This window comes from Hipposideros armiger, unplaced genomic scaffold (assembly GCF_001890085.2).
Source record: "Hipposideros armiger isolate ML-2016 unplaced genomic scaffold, ASM189008v1 scaffold_23, whole genome shotgun sequence".
Lineage (NCBI taxonomy): Eukaryota > Metazoa > Chordata > Mammalia > Chiroptera > Hipposideridae > Hipposideros > Hipposideros armiger.
In genome coordinates this window covers 923,883-951,085 of record NW_017731373.1, presented here as the reverse complement: position 1 = coordinate 951,085, position 27,203 = coordinate 923,883, and the positions used below count along the sequence as shown (strand labels likewise).

At 34.9% G+C, this 27,203-nt stretch overlaps 1 protein-coding gene and 1 pseudogene across 1 annotated transcript; one reads left to right on the top strand and one right to left on the bottom strand.

Moving 5' to 3' along the window:
- STK17B (serine/threonine kinase 17b) lies at nt 1-27,102 on the top strand. Its single transcript, XM_019635766.1, has 8 exons — nt 1-271; nt 10,859-11,024; nt 16,431-16,643; nt 20,630-20,774; nt 21,905-22,031; nt 23,651-23,699; nt 24,901-25,077; nt 26,517-27,102. Exons 2-8 carry the CDS (start codon nt 10,903-10,905, stop codon nt 26,794-26,796), a joined length of 1,113 nt encoding a protein of 370 aa, XP_019491311.1. The 5' UTR covers nt 1-271; nt 10,859-10,902; the 3' UTR covers nt 26,797-27,102.
- LOC109379261 (peptidyl-prolyl cis-trans isomerase D pseudogene) lies at nt 6,891-7,986 on the bottom strand (annotated as a pseudogene).
- Nucleotides 27,103-27,203: the final 101 nt, after the last annotated feature.

Below are 27,203 nucleotides of genomic sequence, written 5' to 3'. Positions count from 1 at the left end.
CCCCGCAACGCGACTGCAGTTTTCAAACCTCAACTGTAGGCTTCGGACAGTGGCTCCGCTGCGGTCGCTGGGAGCCACCTCACAGGAGGCCCGGTCACAACTGTTGGCCGTTGCCCGGAAGAGTAAAAGTGGGTCCTGCTACGCTCGGAGCTACCTGGCGCCTCACCCGGCTACAGCTGGAGAACGCGTCCTGTCGTAGCCACCGGCGTGGGGCGGGACGGGAGCCCCCGTGGAGGGGCCAGCCCGGAGAGAACCTGCTGCGGCCCGAGCGGTACGTGTCTTCCTCCTCGCGCGTCCGCGGTCCTGGTGGGATTAGCGGGTATGCTTGGGACTACGACTCGGTACTGCTGGACCAGCCCCCTTTACCTTCAGTACAGACACCCCGAAGTTGGGAGGGGACCTTAGGAGGGGCCCAGGAGGTGTGGGCGGATCCGGGGTCCCCTCGGACCCGCGGCCTGGTGGAGATGGGCTCGGACTCAACCGCCCCTCAGGTAGCTCGACTGCCCCGGGCCCCTCGCCGCGTTCCGGCTGGAGCCCTTGCCTGGCCGGTTCCTTGGAGTACGGCGCGCGGGGAGGCCAGCGGTCCTCCCGACACCCTTCCCAGCCCGGAGAGCGCGTTTCTGCGAGTGTGTGTGCGCGCGCGCGGGTGCGCGCCGTAGCCTGGTGGGGCCCCGGCCCTCCGGGGGTCGCGTCCGCGGGGGCCCCCTTTCGTGACCACTCGCTCGGGTCCCTACCACGTCGCGCCGACGCGGTCCCGACTTCATAGACGTGGTGTGGGCGCTGGACGTGTTCACATCTGGGCTCATGGACACGTCCTGCTCACAGCTGCCTTTCCTGTAGAGAAAGTTTGTGCTCATCTTGTGGGGCATTTTCAGTTACTCCTTGTGAACAGTTTTTAAGTCAGTCAATAGAAAAGACGAATTGCAGTTGTTTTCAGTGATTCTAAGCGCTCTGATTTTATTTTGACGCCATGTAAGCCACTTAAGTATACCCGACCTATCCTCAAACTGTACAGCTAACTACATGATGGCTACGATTTGACATTTACCCAGCTCTTTGTTTTATTATCGGGAAAAGGGCTTCATTTGAATTTCCTTAGCGAGATAAGTAGAGACAAAGTTGAAACAGACTTTTTGGCAACCAGTAGCTGATATTCTTTCTGTGTGGTTTTTTGGTTTTTTGGTGTTTTTTTTGGTTGGTTGGTTGGTTTTTTTGTGATGAGACTAGAGGCACGCCGACATCAATTTGCAAATTGAAATTAAGAGGAAACTTTTTTTTTTAAATCCACCATTTACGGATCAAATTTCAGTATGAGGTCTGTGTATCTCATTCACTGATTGCCAATGTAAATGTTTTTATCTGTGGTACCAATGATCCCCTGAACCTGCAGTGATGTTTGGTAATGATACGGCCCCTGGAAGTTCTCAGGACTTTGAGAATACGTGCGCTGAGACAGCCTGGTGAACAGAGATGACTGGACAAGTGACAGCATATGTAACCTGGCATTTCGAGCCCAGAAGCACAATTTTATTAAAGGGAATGATGATAAATTTACTTTCTCATTGATACACCATTTTATAGTTTTATAGTGAACTGTCCAGAAGTAGTTTTCAACTTCTACAATGTTTGTGTTATAAATATTAAACCACATACCCACAGAATTATATATTTTTGAAAAAGCAGGTCCGTAGAAACTGCCCTAGTTTAAGACCTCTCTTCTTCCCTACCTCCTCCTCCTCCTCAACAGATGTTCAGTATTTTAAAATGTTTCTCATATTATTATAATTGGAGTTGTTATTAAATAGTTGCTTTATTTTTTAGATACATATACATTTTAGAGCATCTTTCTAAATTATGGATCCAAAATTGAAGTGAAATATACTTGCAATGGCAATATATTTGAGTTTTAAAAGTAAAATTTGTGTAATAATTTGAAGGCCTTTTTTGTACAAACAGAATGGTTGCTGTTTCTGTTGGACTCATTGAATAGTGAATTACAATTTGGTTAAGATAGAATCAGTTTTTATGGAAAGCTGAGACTTGACTGATCACTGTGTCAGCACATAATGACAAGTCTGAAGAAGATACAGGCGTTTTATGGACTGTTTCTAATCAAAAAATTTTATTTTTAAGCTTGCACTAACAATGTTTTACTGTTGTTAAGTAAACATTTAAACATATTTTAAAAGATTTGTTTTGAAGCTGTTTGATAATTATAAGAGAATTTCCTTATCAAAATTTTCCTGTGTTAACCTTAGAGCCCCAATTTAAAACCCAGAAATCAAGGAAATCCATTGCTAACACTTTCACTTAATCCTAAAATTGTCTTAAAATTGCACATATGATTATATTGTAGAGCATATTTCCTGTATATAAAATTGGCAGTAAAGAACAGTGCTTTTAGATTTGCTACTTTTAAAGGATTTTGATGGATTCTTGTTTTTGTTTTTGTTTTAAGAATTCCGTTGCATTTTCGCAGGTATTGATTGTGTCAGAAACATTAACAGTCATTTATGTGCTTCCTTTTCCACTTGGGAAAACTTTAAATGTGTTAGGTGCTTTAGTTTGCCACAAAACTGATGACAAAATACAATAATTTCATTTTTAAGTAGCTTATATTCTGCGGTAGACTATAATCAAAGGATATTTCTTTGCATATTTCAGTTAACAAATGTACTTATAAATTAACTTACAAACATTTATCTAAATATGTTATGATAAATGTTAAAATTTGTCAAGACACATTTGGTTAAAATTTTTAAAAATGTCTTTGATTTATATATCCTGTTTCCCCCAAATACATTTAATCTTGAACTTCAATGCCAATAATCTAATCAGGTCAGTTTCTTTTAATATTTATATGCAACATATTTTGGTGCACCCTGACCCTTTGAAACTTCTTCCCCTAAAGAGGGCATAGTTATACTTTAAGCATTTAAAAATTTTAATATTAACAGTTAGATGGTAATTTCATCTTTAATCCATAAAGGATCATATTCCATTTTGCATTGGAATAGTTGCTGGATAAACAGTACTTCAGCTATAAGTAAACAGTACTTTATTTTACAACAGAAACTTAAATTTTCATCTGATTAATGATGAGCACTGTGTGTTTGTTGGCCCACTATATTTCCATTTTTGCAACATCTTCCTATACTCTTTCACAATTACAAAGTTTGATTCTTCTTCTGAAGGCAGAAGAGAGGACACTAGGCCTTATTGTCCTGGCACAGAATCAGGCCTAGTGGTGTTACCTGGGACTTCAACTCTTGGGTACTTACTATACATTAGACTAGTTGGACTAGAGAGTCAGTTACCTGGCTTCCTAGTGTGACTTTCAAAGGATTAAATTCTTGAATTACGCTTTCTATTCAATCTTAAAAAACTCTTTCTTAAAATTGGAAATCATTGTCATCCCTATGCCTATACCAATACCTTTACTTCTAATTGATGACTAATTAAAAGTGATCCTTCTGCCACACTAGCAGCAAGTTCTCCCTTTATTTTGATGGATGCTAGATAAATACATCTTCAGTTCATAGGTTTCCTAGGGAAAACTTGGTAGCTATAAATGCCAAAGTAGAAAGGAGCTGTTTTTCTGTAATCTTGTACCTCACTTTGCTTTTTATTGCCTTTTTTTCCCTTTTTGATAGGAAAATTCTTGACTCAAAATAAGTTTACGTGTTGACACTTATGGCTTAAAGAGATTAAACTTGTCCAAATTTTAATTGTACTAAGGACCAAACAGATATAATAGCGAGAGTTCCTTCAAAACCGTGGTTCCTAGGTTCCATTGTAAGACCTCAGATGCTTCCCATTGCCTTTCGAATTTACTTCATGAAGATCTAGATTGATCAGTCCTTGACAGGACTGTACCTGAGTTCCCTAACTGAGGTAGTTCTTAAAATATTGTTCTTAGCTGAAGTAGGTATTTACATATAAACAGGTGGCCATAGTCTAGAAAAACAGGTAAATACAAAACAACAAATGGTCTGTTGGTATTACGTTACAATATATGATAAAACAAGGTTTACCCTTATTTCCAGACTTTGGCTATCCTGTTTAGAATTGAAATTCTCTAATAATAATTTAAAATATACCTTATTTTATTTAGCCAAATACTGAATTAAGCAGAGACTAGCTGCATTTGAGCTTCCAATGCTATAATTCAAGATGGATCTCAAGTTTTGCAGAAATCCTTGATGAGATAAGATATACCTATAAATGATTCTGTATTTCATAATTCTTCATTCAACTCATCGAACATTTTAAAAATTCACACGAGGTTCCAGACACCGTGCTAGGAGTTTAGACACAAAAATAAATAGTTACTGCCCTTTATACACTAACATAATTGCAGTCTAACATGTTAGATGTTGAGGTAAAAAGGTATGTCAAGAGTCCTCCTATTGAAAGCATAAACAAAAGACTCCTAGCCCAACCTGTGGATTTTAGGCAAAGCTTCAGGGGGGAGATGACATTCTGTGTTGAGATATGAAGGATGCGTAAGAAAATTTAGCCATTTAAGGAAAGGTAGAAAGGATGTTTCAGGCAGAAAAATATAACAGAGATGTCGAGGCAAAATATGAGGTATGAGTGTGGCAGGAAATGAAGCTGGTGTGCTTCTGGCCTCAAGGGCTTTCGTGTGTGATGCGGTAAGATTTAGCTTGTAGGTACTGGGGAGCTAGTGAAGAGATCAAAGCTGACAATTTAATTCTCTAGATATTTTCATTTGTTGCATATGATATAATCTATTTTTATAAAACATTTTTGCTTGATAAGTTTGAAATGAATGTCATGATGAATATATTTAAAATAGAGCGTTTAGAGGTTTTTAGGGATTATTTGCTTGTTTTACTTTTGATCTCATTTGCATTCTCCCTTCAAGTAAGTTATGGCCCACATCAAGCCTAACATTGCCTTCTGTTCCTTATTTCACTGATCATACCTGGATGCTTATTGTAATTACTGTAATGGTGATTAATGAAAAAAAAATCTTTGAAAATAAGTTTGAGATGCCATTATTCCTAGCAGTACTGTGTAATTGAAAGCTTAATTGTGTCTTGCCTTCTGTTAGGCTTTAACTGTTTCTAGTGCCTGATTGTATTTATAATTGTGTACACATGCGCACGCACAAATTTACCTAACTCCATTAAGATTTATTTTATTATTATAGCCTAATAATATGTTATGAAGTGAATTTCGAATGGAGTGAGACATATTGGTAATTTAGAATCAGTTATAGGTCTGTGAACTGTGGTAGAAAACAAGGAAAAGTCTGGGATTATTTGTTGCAGTTAAAGAGAATTTGGTGGAACACTTAAGAAAATGCAAGGAGTGACTGCATAACCTTCATGTACCCAAGGTCTAAATCTCATATGAAGGCAGCCAGATGTTTGTGGAGAGCCTGGTGGACAAAAGTGTCATTCATGCTCCACTATATGCAAAATTGGCCAAAGGAGAGGAAATGGAAAAATATCTGGGCTGTGGCAGCTGGTTCAAGCACAGTAAATTGAAGGAAAGTGCGCTTGAGGGATGCTATATGGGTGCCTAAAGTGGTTTGTAATATAGGTAATGTATTAGCAATAAGTAGATAGGTTTAAGGTTCAAGCTTCAAAAATGTGCTCTTTTTTCTGAGATGTGGCTTGTGTTCCAGCACATTCAAAATCATAGTGAAATGTATCACAACTCAAAAAATGATTTTTGTATTAACATGTATCTTAAAAACTGCTGATTGCCCTGTGCTGTTTTGAGCTCCATGTATAGTCATACAAATGCTTGTGGGGTAGTCATTCATTATGACGACCAACAGTACATGGGAGGGAAAGAAAATGTGTTAGGGTGAAAAACAAAAACAAGCCAATGTCCTGTATTAGGAAATACTACTAAATAGCTTGAGTAATTAAGCCCTATTTGTATTATCATTATCCATTTCAGTCCTTTAAAAAAAAAAAACTAAGCTCTTTTTCCTTCTAATGTAAGTAAATAATAGGTATTATAAAACTTAATACTGAAGAGTATATTTGATATCACATGTTGAATATTTTTTGGAAGGGTCCCAGGATGAGTCTGGATTTTCACAAGTGAGTCATAATAAAGGCATATATGTCTTAAGGGTACAAATTGTTATTTATTATATATAGAAGTATAACTATAATATTAATTCATAATTTCTTTAATTGTTTTTTCTCTGCATTATTAAACTAGACATTAATTCTTGCTTAGTATTTACTCTAAATACTTATATGGTCTCTGCATAAGGACTGACATACTTGGATAATGAACACCACCTGCTCTATATGATGCAGAGGAAACATTGAGGCCTTAAGAAAAAACCTGAGCAACAATGGCTCTAGAATATCCAGCCAAGCAAACCATTAATGTGTAAAGAGATAAGTTTTGCTGTTGCACATGGGTGAGTTTCTGCACTTAGAGTCATCATATATATTTATAGTCATCTTTTTTACCCAAAGGCATTTATTAATTTTTGTTGATTATTAAAGTAGTACCTGCTTAGTGTAGATAACTTAAACACAGGAAAGTATAAATGCTGCCATAATCCTACCACCCAAAGATAAAACACGGTTAACATTTGGCCATAGTTTTCCAGTTTTTTCTTCTGCTTTTATATTTTCCCACAAAATTATCATATTGTATTATAAAGTTCTATATCTTCCTTTTTTACTTAATATTAGTTAAAAATGATTTTTTTTAAATTTTCTAACACTTGTAATAAGAGTGGACCCATATGAGTATTCCCGAACTCTATGGGGAACTGAAGTATCAAAGGATACACATTAGGGATTATATATAATAAACAAAACCCCTTAAATTTTCTTATTGCCTTTATACACTCAGTGTATAATATTTAAGCAAAACTGAATTCTTTATTAAGCAAATATTTTTGCATATGCTGTCTTGTCTTCTCTTGTCTTTCTGTGCCTTTATCTTCTGCCCGACTTTCAGCAATGCTGCCTGGATAGCTTTATATTCTGGTGCTGTCTCCTGGGCTTGTCTTAAGATCAGCCACTGCTTGATGGTATTCTTTTAATCCTTGCTATTCTTGAGCTCTATGGTACAGTGCTTTGGTATTTGATGGGTCTGTTTCAAGAGTTTCCAAACAGCTTGTCAGTTGCCCCTTGCCAATTTGACATCTTCAGTTTCCAAGCACCAGTATTCAGCATGCAGCTTAAAGCTACAGGTTGCATCTTCAATCTATATCTGCTTTTTCAATAGCAGCCTTTTAACCTTCCACGTACCCTGAAACTTTTGTATATTTTTTCATAGCCATCTCCCGGTTCTGGGATTTGAAAATAGTATTTGCAGTGTGTTTTAAATCTTGTTATTAATAATATTTTATCTACATCTTTTAAATCTATATCTGCATCCTTGGGGAAATCTGGATGACCAGAATCATCTTTTGGGAGTATTCCCCAATCATCCCCTGTCTTCATTTCTCTGCATTCTATAATAATGCACAATTTGGCAGGTTTTTCACCTTTCACTTCTACGTTTTCCAGAATTCTTGCCACACCAATCCCTTTAATTACTTGGCCAAATATCACGTTTCCCATCCAAATGAGGAGTGATAAAGAGCTGAGAACCATTTGCATTGCAGCCTGTACTTGCCATGCTCAATAAACCCTCCTGGTCAGCTTATAATAGAATTTTTCATCTTCAAATTTTTCACCATAACGCTTTCTCCACCTGTCTCATTCTGATTTGAGAAGTCTCCACCCTGACTTATAAATACCTTAATAATGCGATGGAACAGGCATCCTTTGAAATGGAGAGGTTTCCCAGTGGTGGCTCCAATGCCTTTTTATCCAATATACAATGCACAAACATTGTCTGCAATTTTGAGTACAATATCTTCAAACAATTCTAACACGATTTGACCAACTCGCTCACCTCCGATGTCCACATCAAAGAAGTTTTGGGGTTTACTGGAGTTAAGGTCTTAGCTTGGGGAGATGGATGCCACATTTTGACTAGCAAGCACATTTGGAAGTGGGCTCAGAGCACATCGTGGCTGCCCGGCATCTGAAACCTGAGAGCAGCTCTCGGCCAAGACCTGGCAGCCAAAATGATACTTTGAAAGCACAATTTTGAGTATATAATATTCTATTATTTAGGTGTATTTAACCATTTTCCTATTGTTGGACATTGGGGTTCATTCATTCAACAAGTGTTTTATTTTTTTCTCTATTATAAATCTTTGTTGAACATAAATCTTTGACTATATCTAAGACCCATATTGATTCTTTTGAAACTTGAGAGAAAAAAATACTTATTCATAAAATATGTCTTAGTTTTATTAGAGTTCTTGTGAATAGATCACTTTGTAGCTGATACATTACAGCATTAGATAAACATCTTAGATTCTAGCCTCTAGATGAGGTGAACATCTTAGAATCAAGAGCCTATATACGTACTCTCTCTCTGATTAAATTTGATATGTTCTTGTTTTCATGTTTCACAAGGCCTGACTGATGAACAGTGTTGGGGATGTAGCCCAATTTGTATCCATGATATAGTATATCCCTTCCTTTTGTATATATGTATATACCATAAATGGATCATAAACATGCATATTCACAGACTTTTAAATTTAGGGGAAAAAAATTGTAAAAACCTAGAGATGATCTGAAAAAAGAAATACATTGAGCATAGAAATTGGTAACCATAGTGATTTTTCAGAGAGGAATATGTGACCAGTGAAACTGGGTGCCATCAGAACTAAGAAAAAACACATAGTTCATCAAAACAGAATTAAAAAGACAAAATTTTAAGAGTTGAGTTTAAGCTAACTTGGGTGAATTTTATATACAGAAACAGGGTACAGCTACTCAACAATGACAGGGGAGTGCGTAGAATATTAACAATATTTATGTGTTGAAGAATCATGATATAGTTTCATGACTAGCACTGTACCAGTGTCATCCTGCATGAATTTATCGTATTTTAACATGTAATCTTTAGAGCTCTGTAAGATAGATTCTATTACTGTGCATACTTTACAGGCAGCAGAGTTGAAGCTTTCCTCACTACTAATCAGAAAAATGCAAAGTAAATCACAAAATTCCATTTACCTTCATCACACTTGGAATAGTCAAAATTAAAAATCTGAACAGAGATAATGTTGGCAAGGAAATAAATGATAAGCCCTCCCACCAGTGTTAATGGGAATGTAAACTGGGGATGGAAAAGAAGGGACCGACTTCAACTATGTCTTTTTATTTTTAAACAAAATATGGCAAAGGAATAAGATTGAAAAAACAAGTGTTATAATATTTGTACCCCTCCCTATACATTTGAAATATTTATGTATTTATTTTTAAGTAGTTGTATTAGTGTGCGGGCTGCCATAACAAAGTACTACAGATTGTGTGGCTTAAACAGAAATTTATTTTCTCACAGTTCTGGAGAGTAGACATTTGTCATCAGTATTGGTAGGGTCGGTTTCTTCGAGGCCTTTCTCTTTCTTTCACTTATAGATGGCCTTCTCCCTGTGTCTTCTCTTCACGTGGTCTTCCCTCTGATTCTGTGTCCTAACCTCGTCTTTTTATAAGGACACCAGTCCTATTGGATTAGGGCCCACCATAATGATCTCAGTTTTAACATAGTCACCTCTTTAAAGGCTTTCTCTCCAAATACACTCACTTTCTGAGGTATTAAGTGTTAGGACTGAAACATAATAATTTTGAGGGGAAGGACGTAATTCAGCCCATCACAGCACAGTAGTTAGTGAAGTTACATAATTTAGTTAGCTGGCCCCAAAACTAGTTAGGGCTTTGTTTCTGCAAAGACTTAAGAGATTTCGAGGAAAAAAAAATTTGCCGATTTAAGAATAAATCCAAGAAAATATAGAAGCTGAAAACACTGAACTCTAATTGCACTGCTTATTTGCTAAGTTGAGTATAACTGGCATTTGGATTTAGGAAGATAAACAGTATGTCAGATAGAAAATAAGGAGAGGAAAATGTGGCAGAGAAGGAACAGCCTAGGGGTTATTATAAGAGGGTGCTGAAAGAATAATGCTGGATCTTTTATTAGCTAGGCATAGCTGAAAGAAGTATCTTAAAATATATAGTCTGATATTATTATATGGATTCTGTTAATATTAAATTGTAGTTTTGATGTTAAAATGGAATATATGTAAATATAAAGTTCTAGATAAATATGAGCTTCAAATAAATATAGATCAGGACTCCAGAATAAGGCTTTCTGTATGATCAGTAACTCAACCAACAAATTATAGAACTCTTCGTACATAGCAGACTCTGTGCTGGGTTCTGCCAAGGAAAGAAACTCGAAGAAAGTTTCTGAATTTAGTAATGAAATGTAGATAGTCTGTGAAACAAATTCTATTTCTTGTAGTTATTCAGATGACAGTAGTATAACTCACAAAAGGTGAATTCACCATCAAACTTGTTTGGCTATGTAAAATTAAATTTAAAACAAATAATCTTTACCTTGCTGTGTTAATTATCTTGCTTTATGAAGATGCAACTTTAAAGAATGAGAGTTTTTAAATGAAATTGAGTGATTTCTTGTATGAAAATTTTATTATAATTTTTTTTTTAAGAATTTTGGCGGTCTTACACGTTTTTCGTAGTAGTTTTATTCTGAAAAGAAGTCAGTAATTTAGTTCAAGTGCCGTAGAGGTGATACCAGTTTATGTGTGTGCTTTTTTTTTTTTTCCCTTGTGGGTAGAATGAAGCTGCTCTTTAAATCTTCTTTTTGGTTGTATCTTATTGCTATATTTGGAGCTGTGTAATGTAATGCACATCCTGTCTAACATTTTTTTCTTAATTGCATTTAAGTTACATCTTGTATCTTCTCTTTTTTTCAATAGGTAAAAATAAGTGACTAAAGAAGCGAATTTAGAAGTCATCTAACATGTCGAGGAGAAGATTTGATTGCCGAAGTATTTCGGGCTTGCTAACTACAAGTCCACAAACTCCAATAAAAATGGAAAACTTTAATAATTTTTATACACTTACATCTAAAGAACTAGGAAGGTAAGGAAACTTTATGATGCATATGCTGCTTAAATTCATATTTTGGACTTGTGTGTCTATAGTTATATAAAACTCATCATCTCTTCTGTTGTTATTATACAGGGTCTAGACCTAACTGATTTGGAAATCACATGTGTGGAGGGTTAGTGAGCTTATATGCTATTTCCCACCTAGCTTCAGAGCCCCCTGACAGAAGGTCAGGGCTCTTATTTGAGCCTGTGCATGGGAAGAGGCCGTTTAGCATAGCAAACTGCCAACAAGCTCTGAGACCTCAATTAAATTACTATACCTCTTGGAGCTGTAGTTTCTTTATCTGAGAAATGGGAATGAAGATAATTGTATCTATCTCATATGATTGTTGTGAGGATTAAATTAATATTTGTTAAGTACTTAGTGCTATATAAATTTTTGTTGAATAAAAAAAAATCTTCAAATATTGTGCTGGGCTAAAAAAATAAATGTGGAGATTCTCTTCTTTCCTAAATTAAAAAGAATTAACTCACATTTGACAGTATAATTTTGTATGACAAAGAATGTATGTTCTATAGGTAAAACTTGCACTAATGTACTAATGTGTTTTGACTTAACCAAGGTGTAAATTACTTAAGTCCAAGGGGTAACTTAAGGTTATGAGACCATTTAGCACTACCATTTTAATATATATATGGAAGTTATAAAAGATATACCTAGTTATATATTCAGAATCCTTAAGTTAAAGACACTTACCAAAGGGTTGGGAGATGGTGATCAGTTTCTGTCGTCAGTTAGATTTTAGTTCTGGAGGCAAATATTTTGGCTTGTGCTAAACTGGTTTGCTAAGTCTGTTTGTATTGATAAATGTACAGTAAAATAGTGTGATTGATTTTTATCCTTGAAAATCTCAATGTGAAAACAAAAATCAACTGCAGCACAAAAAGTAATTCTGTTCTTGGAGGTCTTTTATGTGGAGCGTAAAGGGAAGTCTTGGCTTTTTCACTTGATAAATGTTGGATGCAATCTTTCTCTTGCAAAATAAGGATAATATCTACCTCATCAGACTAAGAACTAAATGTGAAAGCACGTTTCATAATGCCTGGCATATTTATTTAATTATATGTGCAAAATATTTGGGAGTTTTAGTAGTCTATTAAAAGATAGTTTTAAAAACTTTTCAGAATGTTTTTAAGAAATAGTTCTAAATCTGTAAATATTTTGCTTTGCATTATAACAGGAAAGCATAAGTTTTCTTTTAGTTGCCTATATCTCACATGGAATAGTCATAGAATCTTTGCATTGGAAGGACTTTGGCGGTCAGTGTTCTTTCTAATATAATTCTTATGGGGCGTAGCAGTCTTTCCTATAATTTTCCAGCCTCAACTTGAATGCTTCAGTGATGGGGAACTCACCGCCTTAGAATGTGTCTGTTCCATTTTGTGGGCACCTCTTAGCACAGAAGGTTGTTTTCTACTCTGTTCACATCTACCCAATAGACAAGTTTCTCTTTTTATAGCTGCATATGATATGCATGTGAAAATCCTTCAGATATTTGAATAGTGCTAAACGTTTCCAGTTTTCTTAAATGCACATCTTAAGGCCTGATTTACAGATAGTCTTCCTTGGTCCGGTGACCCTCTTCTGAACCATTTTTCAGTGTCAGTATTTTTCATTGTAAGTCTTAAAAGGAGGAGGCCTAGAATGGACACAGTATTGTTAATATCTTACTGCCTACAATACAACAAAACTATTGAGGTAGCCTAAGGTTCCATTAGTTTTCTTTCTTTTTTTTCAACAACCTTTTCAAATATGTGTCATATGGCATCTTTTAGTACATTACTGAAAACAGATTAAGCTGGAAGTCAGTTGACCTATCTTTACTCTGAATCTAAAGTTGTCTAAAGTTGTATGATTTCCTTTTCTTTAAGATGAAAGGGTGGACTAGATGTCTCCAAGTTTCCTTCTTTTGCAAAAATGTTTGGAAACTGCTTTGAGCAGGCAACTGAACGTGCCTCGAACAGTACACACAATAGAGGACATTCTTTTCTGTTTTTCTAAGTTACTATTTTGATGAATCAATGTACACATAATTATTAAATTAACTTTGTAAAATAAGGGATATCATGGGATTTAGAAAGTCTATAAAATATTTTTTTCTTTGAGGGTTTTGGAGAAATTAAACTTTGAGGACAATATTAATAATTCTAAATTGTTTTACAAATGAGGTGCCATCATAAATAACAATCTTCACTTGAATCAGATATACTTTTTAACATTTTAGAGCAAAAACCCTTGACATAATCTGATTAAAGCAAATTCAGATTTCTAATATCCCATCTTCTAACATCTTTATAGAAGAGACCTAATATTTTTCTTTTAATTGACATGGGCTAATGAGTCACATGGTAAATATTGACATATCTAATTTATAAACCATGATAAATTAGAAATCATGATCTTTCATCTGCCAAGGACTTGCTTTGAGTTCTTTCAATATTGTTACCAATTTTAATATTCTATACTTTTGTGAAATGGAAATTAGGATCTTAATCTTGGACATTTTGAAGTGTATAAATGTATAATTCTAGCATATGAACCACAAAGTTATCTTTCTAAATCAGTTGCTTTTTATTAATTTTACAATGTTAGTGTTTTAGAATTTATTTAGCTTTAGCAAACTGAAAAAACATGTGAAAGTTTACAGCTCATTTTTGGTATTCTCAAAACTCTTTGCATTGTTCCTGTTTTTTAACATGTTGGGTAAGTTTTTTATACTCTTCCCCCAACGAGGCAAGGTTTCATAGGCCTTCTGTGGTCAGAAGGGTGAGGCAGATGCAGAAATAAACGTCAGCTTCCTTTGTGGCTTACCCTCCCCCCTCCTTTCACATTTTATTGTCTATTCTAGAATGTAGAAGGGAACTACTAGACCTTTTCACTGCTGGGAAATCTAGTCAGCTTCGCCTTTTTAGGGCATGAATTAATTATTGTTAAGGGCTTTAAGTTTTCTTAAATGTTTCTGTTATATTTGATATAGGAACATTATGTATTGAAGTTCATTTTTGTTACTTCTGAACCACAATTAGTAGTTTAGAATAGAAATCAAGTACTTGTTTTTTCTCCTAAGTCATCTGATAATTATGGTAAAAAGATTTACCTTATTTAATAGTATATAAATGAATATATATGTAAAGTTTTATTGGAATCTCAAATAAAGTTTAAAAATATAAATGCTATTAAGTACAGGATTCAAAATAGCACAATATATGTATTATATATAGTAGGTGCATAACTAGCATTCATTCAACAGATACTTCAGTTTTTATTATGTTCGTTAGCAAAGTGTAGATTTTATAATTACCGTTAGGACACATAGGATCTCTGTGTTCATGGGCTTTTACTTAGTGGTGAACACTGACAAATAAATAATTACCAATATCATTTAGTCACCTTTACCCTGGATTAATGAGAACTGTATAGTTTAAGAAAAGGTCTTTAGAATACCTGAAACAATTAGATAAAAAGTGTTATTATTTAATTTTGCTCTTTGTTTCGGGAAAATTCTGGTTTGAGGATATAGCCAATAAAATTACAGCCGAACTAAATTGTCACAATTGGTGTTACAGATTATATGGATAATGGTCTTGGCTAACTAGTTTCTGTTTCCTAAGTTTCAAGGTAGATTTCTTCATTAAACTCAAAATTTCATTTTTCTTTTAGACAGATTTTTGCTTCTAAATCTTAAGAATTGTTAGAAATAAGTAAGTTGCACGTCTTAAAAAATGTATCTTAAAAAACTATCTTAAAGGGAGGAGTCATTGTGTAGGGCTTAGAACAGAAAGCTTGAAAAATATCAATTTATGTTCCTTTTGCATGCAGTAAGAAAATATGTAGTTAAAATTAAACATCTTCAAATCATAAATGAAAAGTTCTTTCAAAGAATGAGATTTGTGCGTGCAAATTTATTGAGTCGATGTATATTTTGATAAATGTAGAACAGTCAGATTACAGCTTGGTCACTTTTTTTTTTCTTTTTGGAATTAGTAGCTATACTTTTTCAGCTTAATTTCCAGTGTATTTCATTGGTACCAATTTGGAGGAAATTTGGGGAATAAAGAGTAGGAATCTTTGTCACCCTGGTCCTTGAGAATAGCCTGTAAAATATAATCTATTTTGCCCCCCACCCCAAATCCAAATTCCAAATGTATTAAACGTCATTTTCCTTGCTAAGCACCTGATATACTATGTTAGAAGTATATCCTAAGGGAAATTGGGGCAAGAGGAGTTGTGGAACAAAAGTTACTCTCTGAAGATCCTTTATTTATACCTGGTTTGTTAGTATTTAGAGAGTAGTTTGAGCCTTAAGATAGAGATTTTTAATTTTGGACCCTGAACTCAGGCTTAGAAGAGTTACGAACAGGCTTCAAGACTTTAAAAAGCTCTGGACTTGTATGTAAAACTTTCTCTTGCAGGGCATGTGTACATTTTTCTGAGTAGGCAGTCAATAGCTTTTATTAATTTCTTAAAATAGTATTACTGAAAATAGCTTTAGGTCTTTGGGAAACTAGATTTTGGATGACTATAGGCTGAGAATACACACATTTGCCAGTATCTTTAAAGTTGGCTGAGATGCTGGGCACTTGTGTTGGAGAAAGTTAAACACATACTTATTCCTACAGTGATAAACATGGTTGTAATGGGTATGTTTGTACATAGCTATTGATGACCATTAATTTTCTTAGTTGCTGGTGAAGTGTCCTTAGATACCCTCCATAGTATGGATATACCTTTGATATGTATCACAGGCTTTATAGACTACTGAGCTATAGTAAGGGATTTGCTGGTAAAACAACTGACAAATTATGATAGAAAGCTTCAAAGCTTGTTCAAAGGTGTTGAAAGGCAAAGTGATTATACTAATAAACTAAAATGTCAAATACCCATTTTTGTGTTCATTTTAATTTTTTGTATTTGAGGAAAAGCTAGTTTGATTAGAGAGTTAATGTGTTGCCCTATTAAGGGTATGGTCTTTGGAAATACACCAAGATAGATATCCTCTCTGGGATCTGCAAAACAGAATACCATTTACTACATAGGATTGTTGTGATACTTAAACACAATAATTTGTATTAAGAGTATAGCATGGAGTTGGCATGCAAATGAGATCTCCCCCTACAATGATAATGTATTATATTAATAGTGAACAACAAATATCATTCTGTCTTACCCTGTTATTACATTTGCCATTTTCACTTTTATGTGATAGTACTATAAATTTTATAAAAGTACATGGAGCAGTTAAGAGAACAATGATAAATTCCTTGGCATGATTTTTTTTGAAAGGATTGACTTTAAGTTGGAGGTATACCAATATTTGCGTTATGCTAATATTGTTCTTTATGGGAAAGTTAAAACTGTTCTCGTTTTTCTCCCCAGAGGAAAATTTGCTGTGGTTAGACAGTGTATATCAAAATACAATGGTCAAGGGTATGCTGCAAAATTTCTAAAAAAGAGAAGAAGAGGACAGGATTGTCGAGCAGAGATTCTGCATGAGATTGCTGTACTGGAATTGGCGAAGTCCTGTCCCCGTGTGATTAATCTTCATGAAGTCTATGAAAATACAAGTGAAATCATTTTGGTATTGGAATAGTAAGTATGCAATTTCATAAATTTAAGCAAACTTATGGTACCCATTTTAATTGATGAGAGTGATAGGTGACTTGAAACGTCAAGAATAAGGATGACAGAAGGATGACAAAAATTGCTAAAGACTCCTGTTGGTAAAATATTAGAGGGAAATAGTTTATATCCAGATATTTTCACAAGTCTAAATGTACTGCCCCACATATACTAAAATTAATTAAAGAGCACAGACTGTACAAATGACAACACAGTGTTTGGGGAATGTGGTGATATGAGAATACTTTGCTGATGGCACAGGAATTTGATGCATTTTATATTTTTAGAACAATGTGATGGGCAAATAGAATGAAATCACTTAAATATTTTGCCCATCTATTTGAAAAACCGATCCAAGGAAATGACCCAAGGAGAATAGAAAGGTAAACTTGCATTAAGGTGGGCCTAGCTCATTCGTTAAAGAAACACATTTATTTACACTTAATAGGTGTGATGTGCAGAACACCATGTTAGGAATTATAGCAATAACAAGTAAAATATATCTCTTCCTACAAGTCAGTGAAAAGTTGCAAACACCCAAATATTCATCCAGTGGGGGTAGAACATGGTTAAGCTAACTCATTTGTTAACCAAAGTATTGACATGTAACCCTAAAATAGGTATTGCATGACGGTCTGACATATTTATTACAAGTATGTAAAATATGTATTTGAATATCTGCAACAATTGGAAGAGATTAGCTAAATTTATGTTTAGTATGCTTTAGGTTCTGATACTTTTTATTAAATAAATATTTTGTAATAAAGAAATAAGTATTTGTTTTAGAAAAATGCATAATTCTTTACAATTCTTTGTAACCCTTTTTATGGGTAATCTGCATCATTGCTTTTTTCAATTTGAGAGTATATTTACCTAATTTTAGTATTCAGTTTTCTTAAGGATAAAGAGGTGTGTTTATATATTATAAGAAATCAGTATGTTTTTGTACCAGGAAAGTTGATTGCCTAGAATCAACTTGTAAATGAAACTGCTTATTTTGTAAAATGTTAAACTAACAAGTGGTTCACTTAAGAATAAACACTGTAGGGCCAGCCGAGTGGTTCAGTTGGGTAAGAGCTCGCTCAAGAGTTTGAGCTCTGAGCAACAGCAGTTCGAGTCCCAGCCTGAGCTGAGCTGCCAACAGGTAGCAGGATGGCTCAGCTAAAAAAAAAAAAAAAAGAATAAACACTGTGTACAGTCTTGATTTCAGTAGGTACCCCATAAGCCACCTGCTCTCCTCCCTCTCAATGCCTATGCACTGGGAAGTCCTTTACATACTACTTCTCAGTTTGTTTTCTTCTGTTTTATTTCAAATTTTAAATTAGTGCAGGGTCTGGGCTACTGAGGTAACTCTAGTGAATGTAATGTAAAATGTTGGTACCTAAATTTTTGTAGTGTTCAAGAATGAATTTCTCAGCTCAGCAAAATCTCTTTCTATATATATGAAGAATTTAGATCTTTCCAGTATTTTCTATATTTAAACAGTGAATACAAATCCATATTTTATATAGTTATAGTCTCAAGTTATTGGATCTGAATTTTTATTAGCTATGTCTTGTAAAGTGCTTAGCAAAGAACTCATTTTAACAGAATCTAACGTATCAATCTCTTCGTTTTCTAATTTGCATACAATTGCATTAGTACTAATTATCTGCAGTGTCTTTGAAGGAATCTCTTTGGACCACTTTGTGGTTTTTTGTTTTTTTTTTTTTTAGGTTTTTAAAATGACATTTATTTTTTAAAAGTTAACATGTGCATATAATAGGAAACTGAAAACACAAGAACAAAGTCATAATCACAAGCAGTTTAGTCTGGCGGACCACTTTGTGTTTTGAGAGGATTCTTTTGTTAAAACTAAGTAATGTAACCAGAAAGGAAAGGCGTGAGGGTGTCATCGGCACCCTGGCCTGTAGAGCTCCTTTTCCCTCAGGGAGCCTTGAACGAGGTTGTGACAAGTGAACATCTGACAGGTAGACCAAGGGGCCACCAGGGGTAATCTGTATATTAACTATTCATAAAGATTAATTAATATATTTTTTAGATGAATGTGACTGTGTAATGTTGTCTTCCTCTACCTTACTTTGGAGGTATTACTATAAATTTTATAGCAAACTAAATTTTTCATACTCAGATTGCCTTTACCATGATACCTTGAGACAAAGTTAATTTGCCATGAATTTTTTGGGAGATGCAGAGGTTTGGAGGAATTGAAGTGTGAAGTATACATGATCAGAGCTGTCACACGTGTTCCTTACCAACTGTCCCACAGTTTTCTCTGGAATATCATAAACAAAGTGTAAAACAGCAAACCCCTTCAGCCTTTAACTGGCATATTCTGTACAGATGACTTGATTGCAAGTTACATAAGCGATATGAAGGGTCAGTCCTGTGACTTTCAATGTGAGACTGAAATTTATGATCCCCATTGCTTATTTTTTCTTCTCATGGTTCCTCATACATAATGACATGCTTCTTCCTCTCAGCAATCACTGAGACTTCTGAATTTCAGTTTGAGATGCTCTGAAGAATGACTGCCTATTCCGTCACTCATTCATTTAACAAACACTGAACACCTTCAACATGCCAGACACTGTTCTCAATACTGTGGACATAGCAATGAACCAGAGGAATTTATAAAATAGTGTTTTCTAGAGTGAATGAGTTCCTATTTTATTACATAGAATATGCTTTATCTGAGCTATTACCAAACATACCTTATAAATTTGAATAACCATCTAGATTTTTTTTTTTAGGGGGACAAGATGTCTAACTGACAAACTTTATATTATTTATTTAGATATAGTACTCAAAAGATATTTCTCTTTTACAATCAGAAAAGTTCAAATAAGTGACTGACCTTGTTATATTGCTGGTAAATAGCAGATTTAGGATTTAAATTTAGATCATTTGATTCTAAACCTAGGGATTTTTCACTGTGCCTTTGTCAACATTCTTTAGATTTTCAATTCTAAAAAAAAAAAAAGAGAGAGAGATTTGGGTTCTGGCTCCAAATATTTTTTGTGAAGCTGCAGAACAGAATATTGGTTAAGAATACAGATTCTCGGGCTGGCTGAGTGGCTCAGTTGGTTAAGAGTTGGCTTAAGAGTGTGAGTGCTGAGCAACAGGGCCGCTGGTTCGATTCCCACATGGGCCAGTGACACTGTGCTCAAACTGAGCTGTCGCTGAGCTGCCAACAGGTGGCAGGATGGCTCAGCTGGTGTAACAACAAGATTGCCTGTTTGATGGTGCGCTACGCCCACCCACAAGTAAGACTGAACTCAGCACCTTGAGCTGAGCTGCCGCACAGATGGTTCAGTTGATAGGGCGCTCTTAACAAGGCTGCTGGTTCGACTCCCACATGGAATGGTGGCTACGCCCACCTGCAACTAAGATTGAAGAACAACAACTTAGCTGGTCCCCTCGCCCAATTCCCTAATAAAATCTTTAAAAAAAAAAAAAAAAGAATGCAGATTCTCGCGCATAGGGTATAGATTCAGATCCTGGCCCTGTGCTTTACTATGCAGCCTGTATACATTGCTTATCTTCTTTGTACTTGTTTTTTCACCTGCAAAATGGGAATAATTACCACCTACCATATGGTTGTCATAAGGATCAAAATAGATGATATTTATATCCAAATATAAATGAATAAAATGGAGGCGCAGAGCTGAGCTCATAGTGTTAGCTATTGTTTTTATTGCAGTGTTACTGAATTATGAAGAAATTCAATTTATTAAATATTCAAGTATTAGTACCCAGAATTTGAAATATTGTTGTCATTTAGTTTATTCCTTAAAGATTCTGCTCATTCTCTCCCTTTACTCCTTAAATGTGTATATATAGAGACTAAAGTTTATATGGTTGTGTGTCTTTTACTTAACAGCTACACAGTATTTAAAAGTGTCATTTTTAGGTCAGTGGTTTTTCAACTTCCTATTATTTGAACTTTATTTCAGTGCTGAAGGTGGAGAAATTTTCAACTTGTGTTTACCTGAGCTGGCTGAAATGGTTTCTGAAAATGACATTATCAGACTCATTAAACAAATACTTGAAGGAGTTGATTATCTACATCAGAATAACATTGTGCACCTTGATTTAAAGGTAATGAATGTAGCATGTGATTTTAAGTACCACTGCACCTCTGTTCCTTCTCTGCTCTTGGTCGTATGATTGCAGGCCGGTACTGGTAGGAAATAGCAGTGAGCCCATTCTGGCCTCGGCCACTCTGGGTGTGCTCTTGTGCTGCGTGGACTTCATTTTGTCCTGGCAGAGAGGAGAGGACTGCCCGTGTGAGCAGCTCACATTAATCACGGGGCTCTTCAAAACTCATTTCTCGGAGTTCTAAGCCTTTAATCATTCCACTCCATCCCACTCTCACATCCTGGATCTTCGCATCTTATAAACAGTCTTCCTCTAATGTATTCAATTCCAACCTCTATCTCTGAAGATAACCTTCTAGTCCTCACTCTTTTGCTCCCATCAGTCATCTTTCTCTTCAGGCTTTCGGTCTTTTGGCTCCTCCTTTTCTCCCCCCAGACCATCGATGCTCCTTTCCCAATTCCTGATACCACTTCAGCCTCTCACGTTATTATCCTTTCTCCTTATCCTTCCTCCACAGCCACTCAAAGACCTTAAAATCTGAATCAAACTGTGTCTTAACTTTTGAACATTGGACTCTTCTCTTCCTGTACAATCTCCCATCTGTACACCATCATACCATGCATCTCACTGTCTAAGCTACAAACCTGGGAACAGTCAGACCCAGAATCATCACTCTGTGCTAAGCCATTTTCTGTTTCTGAAAATATATGCATTTTTGTTCCCTCCTGCCTTCTTGCATGCTGTTGCCCATAGCACCTTTCTAACTGGCATGCTCCTATTTATCCTTTAAGATTCCGCTTAAGCATAATCTCTACTGCAATGCCTTCTTGGATTTTCTTTTGGGCAGAATTAATTAGTCTTTACTACCAAGTATTCTATATCTCATAATCAGTTTACCTATGTATCCATCTTTTCCCTACAAATCAAGAATCCTTTTAGAGTATTTTTTTTTGCTTTATTTATCACTGAATGTATAGTTCCTCCTACATAGTTTAGTAAATGTTTAATGAATGACTCAGTGAAATATATAACCAAGCAATAAGTTTCACTTAATTTACCACTGATCTGAGACCAGTATTCTTTTATTGTTGTATATTACTGATCATTTTCTTTTTGTTGTGCTTTTTTAGCCACAGAATATATTATTGAGCAGCATATACCCTCTTGGGGACATAAAAATTGTAGATTTTGGAATGTCTCGAAAAATAGGAAATGCATGCGAACTTCGGGAAATCATGGGAACTCCAGAATACTTAGGTAAGAATTTCCCCTTATTTTCTACCTCATTTTGAAATGTATTAACTAAATGACACCTATATAAAACTGTATTTTAGAACATTTAATTCCAGGATATATATTTGGTTCAAGTATTTTAGTGCGTTGAAATGCGGTCACGACACACCTGAATGGACTGTAGTGGATGTAGGATCATCGACACATTAACAACAGTTCACAGGATGTGGGACATGTAAATTTAAAATTTTAATATTTGTGTGTAAAGGCTTTGTGCATAAAGAAAAATGGGTGAAAGGGAAGTTAGGAAGCAGGAGAACATGGACAAACAGAATCAAGCGGCCCGTGATTGCCTTTGAGGCCGGGCTATTGGATACACATCACTTCTGTTTCTGTCCCGGTCCCAGCTCTAAAGCTGCTGATAATACAGATATCTTTAGTTTTCAGGAATTGTTAGCGGGACTCCTTGTTATTTGTTGCTGCTGCTTTAAAATAGGAGGTTTTATCTAGGTTTGTAAAAGGATTTTGAAGAAGGGTGTCAAAAAAACCTATGATCAGATAATCTAGGAATATTGTACTAAATCAACAAATTAAATTATGCAGATGAAAGATTTTGAAGTAACATAATAATTTAAAGTTTTTTAATTTAAGTAATAATCGTTTTATACATTTTTGTTGTTGCTTATATTGATATCCCCAAACAAGCATTGAAAAGATACAGCTAAACAGAACAGTTGCTCCTCAGCTAGGCAGCTGACTCTCCCAAAATGAAAAACAAAGCAAATTACTAACTTTTGAATACTAATAGATGCTATAGTGTCCTAGAATAAATTATTGTAATTCTAGATAAAACAGCTCTCAAAAGTATATGAAAAGGTTGTAAGTGGTACAGTGGCAGCTGACAATGTATAATGACTCAAAGGCTTTATTAACAAAACTTTTGGCTTTGGAAATAATTTCTCTTCGAGAAATTATAAAACCACACTGTGAAACAAAAAAAATTATTATTGAAGCATAAATCCTAGTTTGGACTTTATTAATTTGAAATTTATGGTAATGTTTAGGCAATTTATTTTGCACTTTTTAAAACATTCAGGCAGGGGAGGAGACAGTGGGAAATTAATTGCTTTGGAAATTAGGTTTTTGATCATTTAAGAGAGATATTTAATCTACTTGAAAATCTAGAATACTTCCAAGAAGCATAATTTGCTCATAATGTCATTGTAAATGCATATGATTCTATCTACCCTGAAAAGAAAAACTTAAATCAATCAATGAAATAATGCAAACTCATTCCTAACAGAGTAATAAAATAAAATTTTAAAAAGATTCTTCTGACATTTTATTTCTTCAAAACTATTTTTTTCTGAGATTTATCTTAATGATTAAAAAGAAAAGAAACTATATAGCTGGTGGTCACTCCAAGGACATTATTGGTGCTTTTGAATCATGTGGTTATATAATTTGCCCAACATTGGATATGTTTAAATGTCTGATCACAGCATTATTAATATGATGTTAAATTTCTATCGATCTTATATTAGTAGTGCTTTAAAATTAAATCTGGTTTTAATTTAATGTAAAGTAATTTTCATGTTTTTAAGTTTGTCTATATTGAATTTGAATTTTATTTTCTCTTTCAGCTCCAGAAATCCTGAACTATGATCCTATTACCACAGCAACAGATATGTGGTAAGATTGTGTTAGTTACCTAAATGTCTTTATTAAAATTTAGGTAGTATATATAGTCTAGGGTAATGTAAATAATAAGGCTTTCTTGAAAAGATTTTATTCAAGTGAAAAGATTTTATTCAAGTGTCATTATTATGCCACAGGAAAACATTTACCTGTCCATTCTTTCTAAGTAACACTTTGGCTTGGAGCCAAAGGTACAGAAATAAATACCCAAATCCCTTTCCTGGAGGAAGGCTCAGTCTAGTAAAAGAACAAAACAGTCACAGTACTGTACCACATGTTCTATGATGCATTAAAATGCCACTTAATAAGCTTGGAGGAAGCAGCAGACAAGCACCAGATCTAGGTCTGGAAGAACTAGGAAGGTGTTTACTAAGCAGAAAAATGAGGTCAGGTTCCCGCAATAGTTGGGTTTTATGAGAATATTATCATAGAAGGTGCACTCTCATAAACTAAGAGATCGTTGAGCTTTTGTGGCCAGCACAGAGAGAAGATCACAGGGAGTAGAACTGGAGCTGATAATGGACCTTTATTGGGACCACAGTGGGGCTCTGACTCCATAGGCCGAGTGGAAGCATTGAGACTTATTCCCTGTGTTCCATGGCACTGAAATGGGTTTGCCAGGGAGAACGGGGCCTGGGGCTAAATAAGTAGTGAAACATGTACTCTATGTATTGTCTTTTCCTGGCTCCTGAGCCGAGGACTAGTCATTAACATAACTTAAGGCTCTAAAAAGTTGTGCAGTGAAAACAAAAATCTGCCTGCCCAACTAGCGCTTTGCCAAATTTTCAGACCCTGTTTGCACAAAACCCCTGTTTATGTCCCACAGATCATTACTATGTCATTGGGCACCACTTGGGAAATGCTGCTTTCTGAGCAGATTTGTGTACTTCCTAACAAGTGTCTGTGTGAAGGGCAGACTGTAGGTATAATGATATATATTTAATACATTATGTTTATAATTATGTAACACACATATGCATTCACCTCATGTTCTTTTTTTGCAAGGCAAACTTTGAGGTAACACAGTTATTTTAGTGTTACTAATATAGGAACTTTGAAAAGCAATCTAAGTCTATAGTTTAACTGTATAGGTTTTGAGGACAGGAATATGTTGAGTGTCAATTTTACTTGATATAAAAGTTTTAAGATTAACACACATTTTAAATTCCCCTCTTCTCCCTTTTTTGTTTTTCAGGAATATTGGAATAATAGCCTATATGTTGGTAACTCATACATCCCCATTTGTGGGAGAAGATAACCAAGAAACATACCTCAATATTTCTCAAGTTAATGTAGATTATTCAGAAGGTTTTTCATCAGTTTCACAGCTGGCCACAGACTTTATCCAGAGCCTTTTAGTAAAAAATCCAGAGTAAGTAATAACATTAATTTGTTTAAATACTATTACAAAATAACCTATGCCTATGAAGAAACATACATTCTGAAATGGTGTAAAATTATAAGTATGCTATCAGGTAAAATGGGAGAGGGGTGTTATGAGAGATTGTTATATAAATTCATAACTTCAAATGTAGAAAATATAAAATATGCAACAGGAAATTTTGGAGTGAAGAGCATATTTGGATATTTTTCACTCAATCTACTATTAATCCCTGAAATTTCCTAAAATAATTAGAACTAGAAGGTTTACAATACACATGGCTGGTTATAAGACTGTTGTGAATGGTTCATAGTTGAATAATTAATTATAGTTATGTAACAAGTACAAATTACTGCTCGTTAAGGATCTGATGCTCTTGGACCTCCTTCTAAAGAAGGGACTTGAAACTATGGTTTAGGACTCATACCTCACTCATTGGCAATTTCTGAGCAGGAAACGAAAATGCTGACTTCCATGTTCTTGACCAGGATCAGCCCTGTTTACTTTAAAATGGCCTGGCTGTTCTCAGTGCGGGAGCTGTGTTGTAGTGCTTTGAGCTGAGTTCCTGCTTTTGTTACTTGTCAGGTCTTTTAGTTCTGATGGTTACTTAATCTCCTAGAGGACACAGTTTCCTTATCTGTTTAAGAAAAAAAACAACTCATAGGTTTGTTAATTATTTTATTGGCTAATGCAAGTCCAAACAAACTCTCACTGGTTATATTTTAGACATAATTGATTATTTAGTAGAAATAGTAATGATATTATTTGTTTCTGATTATAAGCACTTTTCATTGTGTTAAATATTTTTTTACCTAGATTCTAAAATTTCTATAATAAGTACATTAACTTTTTATAATAAAGAAATGAACATAAAAACAAAGACTAAGGAAACGTGTTCTAATGGTAATGCTGGTTGTGTGAAGGCTGGAGTTCTAAGTATAAATAGGTGTTTTCCTTCCTTTTGAAATATTGTGATATTTGACCATTTCATATTACTTTCGTAATATAATACAAAATTTAAAAACTCAAAATGTTAGATAAACATCATTGAAGGGTAGCTTTTGTTTTCATATTTAGCAGTTATTGCTTGTAAGAACACAAAATAATAATAGATATTATAAATTACATATATCTTCCTTTAAATGGTTTGTAAACCCAAGAGACTTTATAATTTTACTAATTTTTTATTTGTGAAGCTAACATATATTCTTAAGCTTTTTGACTGGTTTCAACTGTAAGCCCCATGATAAATTGAATTTTCAGTACATGTCAGAATTAAAGAAATTTCTAGGTACTCCATTTTCCTATTATCATTCCCTTCTGTACTATGAGTATGTGTTATTTTCATAATAAATAAAAAATATATTGAACTGCAGACATTTCCAACTTGATTTTTAGTTCTCAATTTTCCCTTGATGCTTTGTTTCCAGGAAAAGACCAACAGCAGAGATCTGCCTTTCTCATTTGTGGCTACAGCAATTGGACTTTGGAAACTTATTTCACCCTGAGGAAACTTCCAGTTCCTCTCAAAGTCAAGATCATACAGTAAGATCCTCTGAAGACAAGACTTCTAAATCCTCTTGTAACGGAACCTGTGATCGAGAAGACAAAGAGAATATCCCAGAGGATGGCAGCATGGTTTCCAAAAGATTTCGCTTTGATGACTCATTGCCCAATCCCCATGAACTTGTTTCAGATTTGCTCTGTTAGCACTTTTGTCTTTGACTCATTTGGACTAAATTTGGAATTGCAAGTCCACTCCAGTGTGAGATTGTGTTTTGTAGCTTAATATATGGAATGTTTATGTTATAAATGCATTTTTGCATAAAAGAATTTAGGGTATTATTTTAATGTTAATTTACTAGTTACTAGCATAATGTCATTTCCTATCCTGAGATAACTATGCAGAGAGGAAAATATTTAAACACATGACCAAAAATAAAAGTGTGCATGTGAGTTTACATGTTATTGGAAGAATTTAAGTTCAATGGATTTATCAAAATGTTTTACATATCAGGAAAAATAATGATTTGGATTATGTTATGGTTAATATAAACAGCAAAATGAAAACATTTGAATTCTTTTTACTTAAAATTTGGGGTGACAACAGCTAGTAA

What these genes read in the sequence shown, in the direction of transcription:
- STK17B (XM_019635766.1), top strand. Translation starts at nt 10,903, where the DNA reads ATGTCGAGGAGAAGATTTGATTGCCGAAGTATTTCGGGCTTGCTAACT. An exon ending in ATCATTTTGGTATTGGAATA is followed by an intron (nt 16,644 to 20,629) that starts GTAAGTATGCAA and finishes ACTTTATTTCAG; the next exon opens with TGCTGAAGGTGGAGAAATTT. An exon ending in GGGAACTCCAGAATACTTAG is followed by an intron (nt 22,032 to 23,650) that starts GTAAGAATTTCC and finishes TTTCTCTTTCAG; the next exon opens with CTCCAGAAATCCTGAACTAT.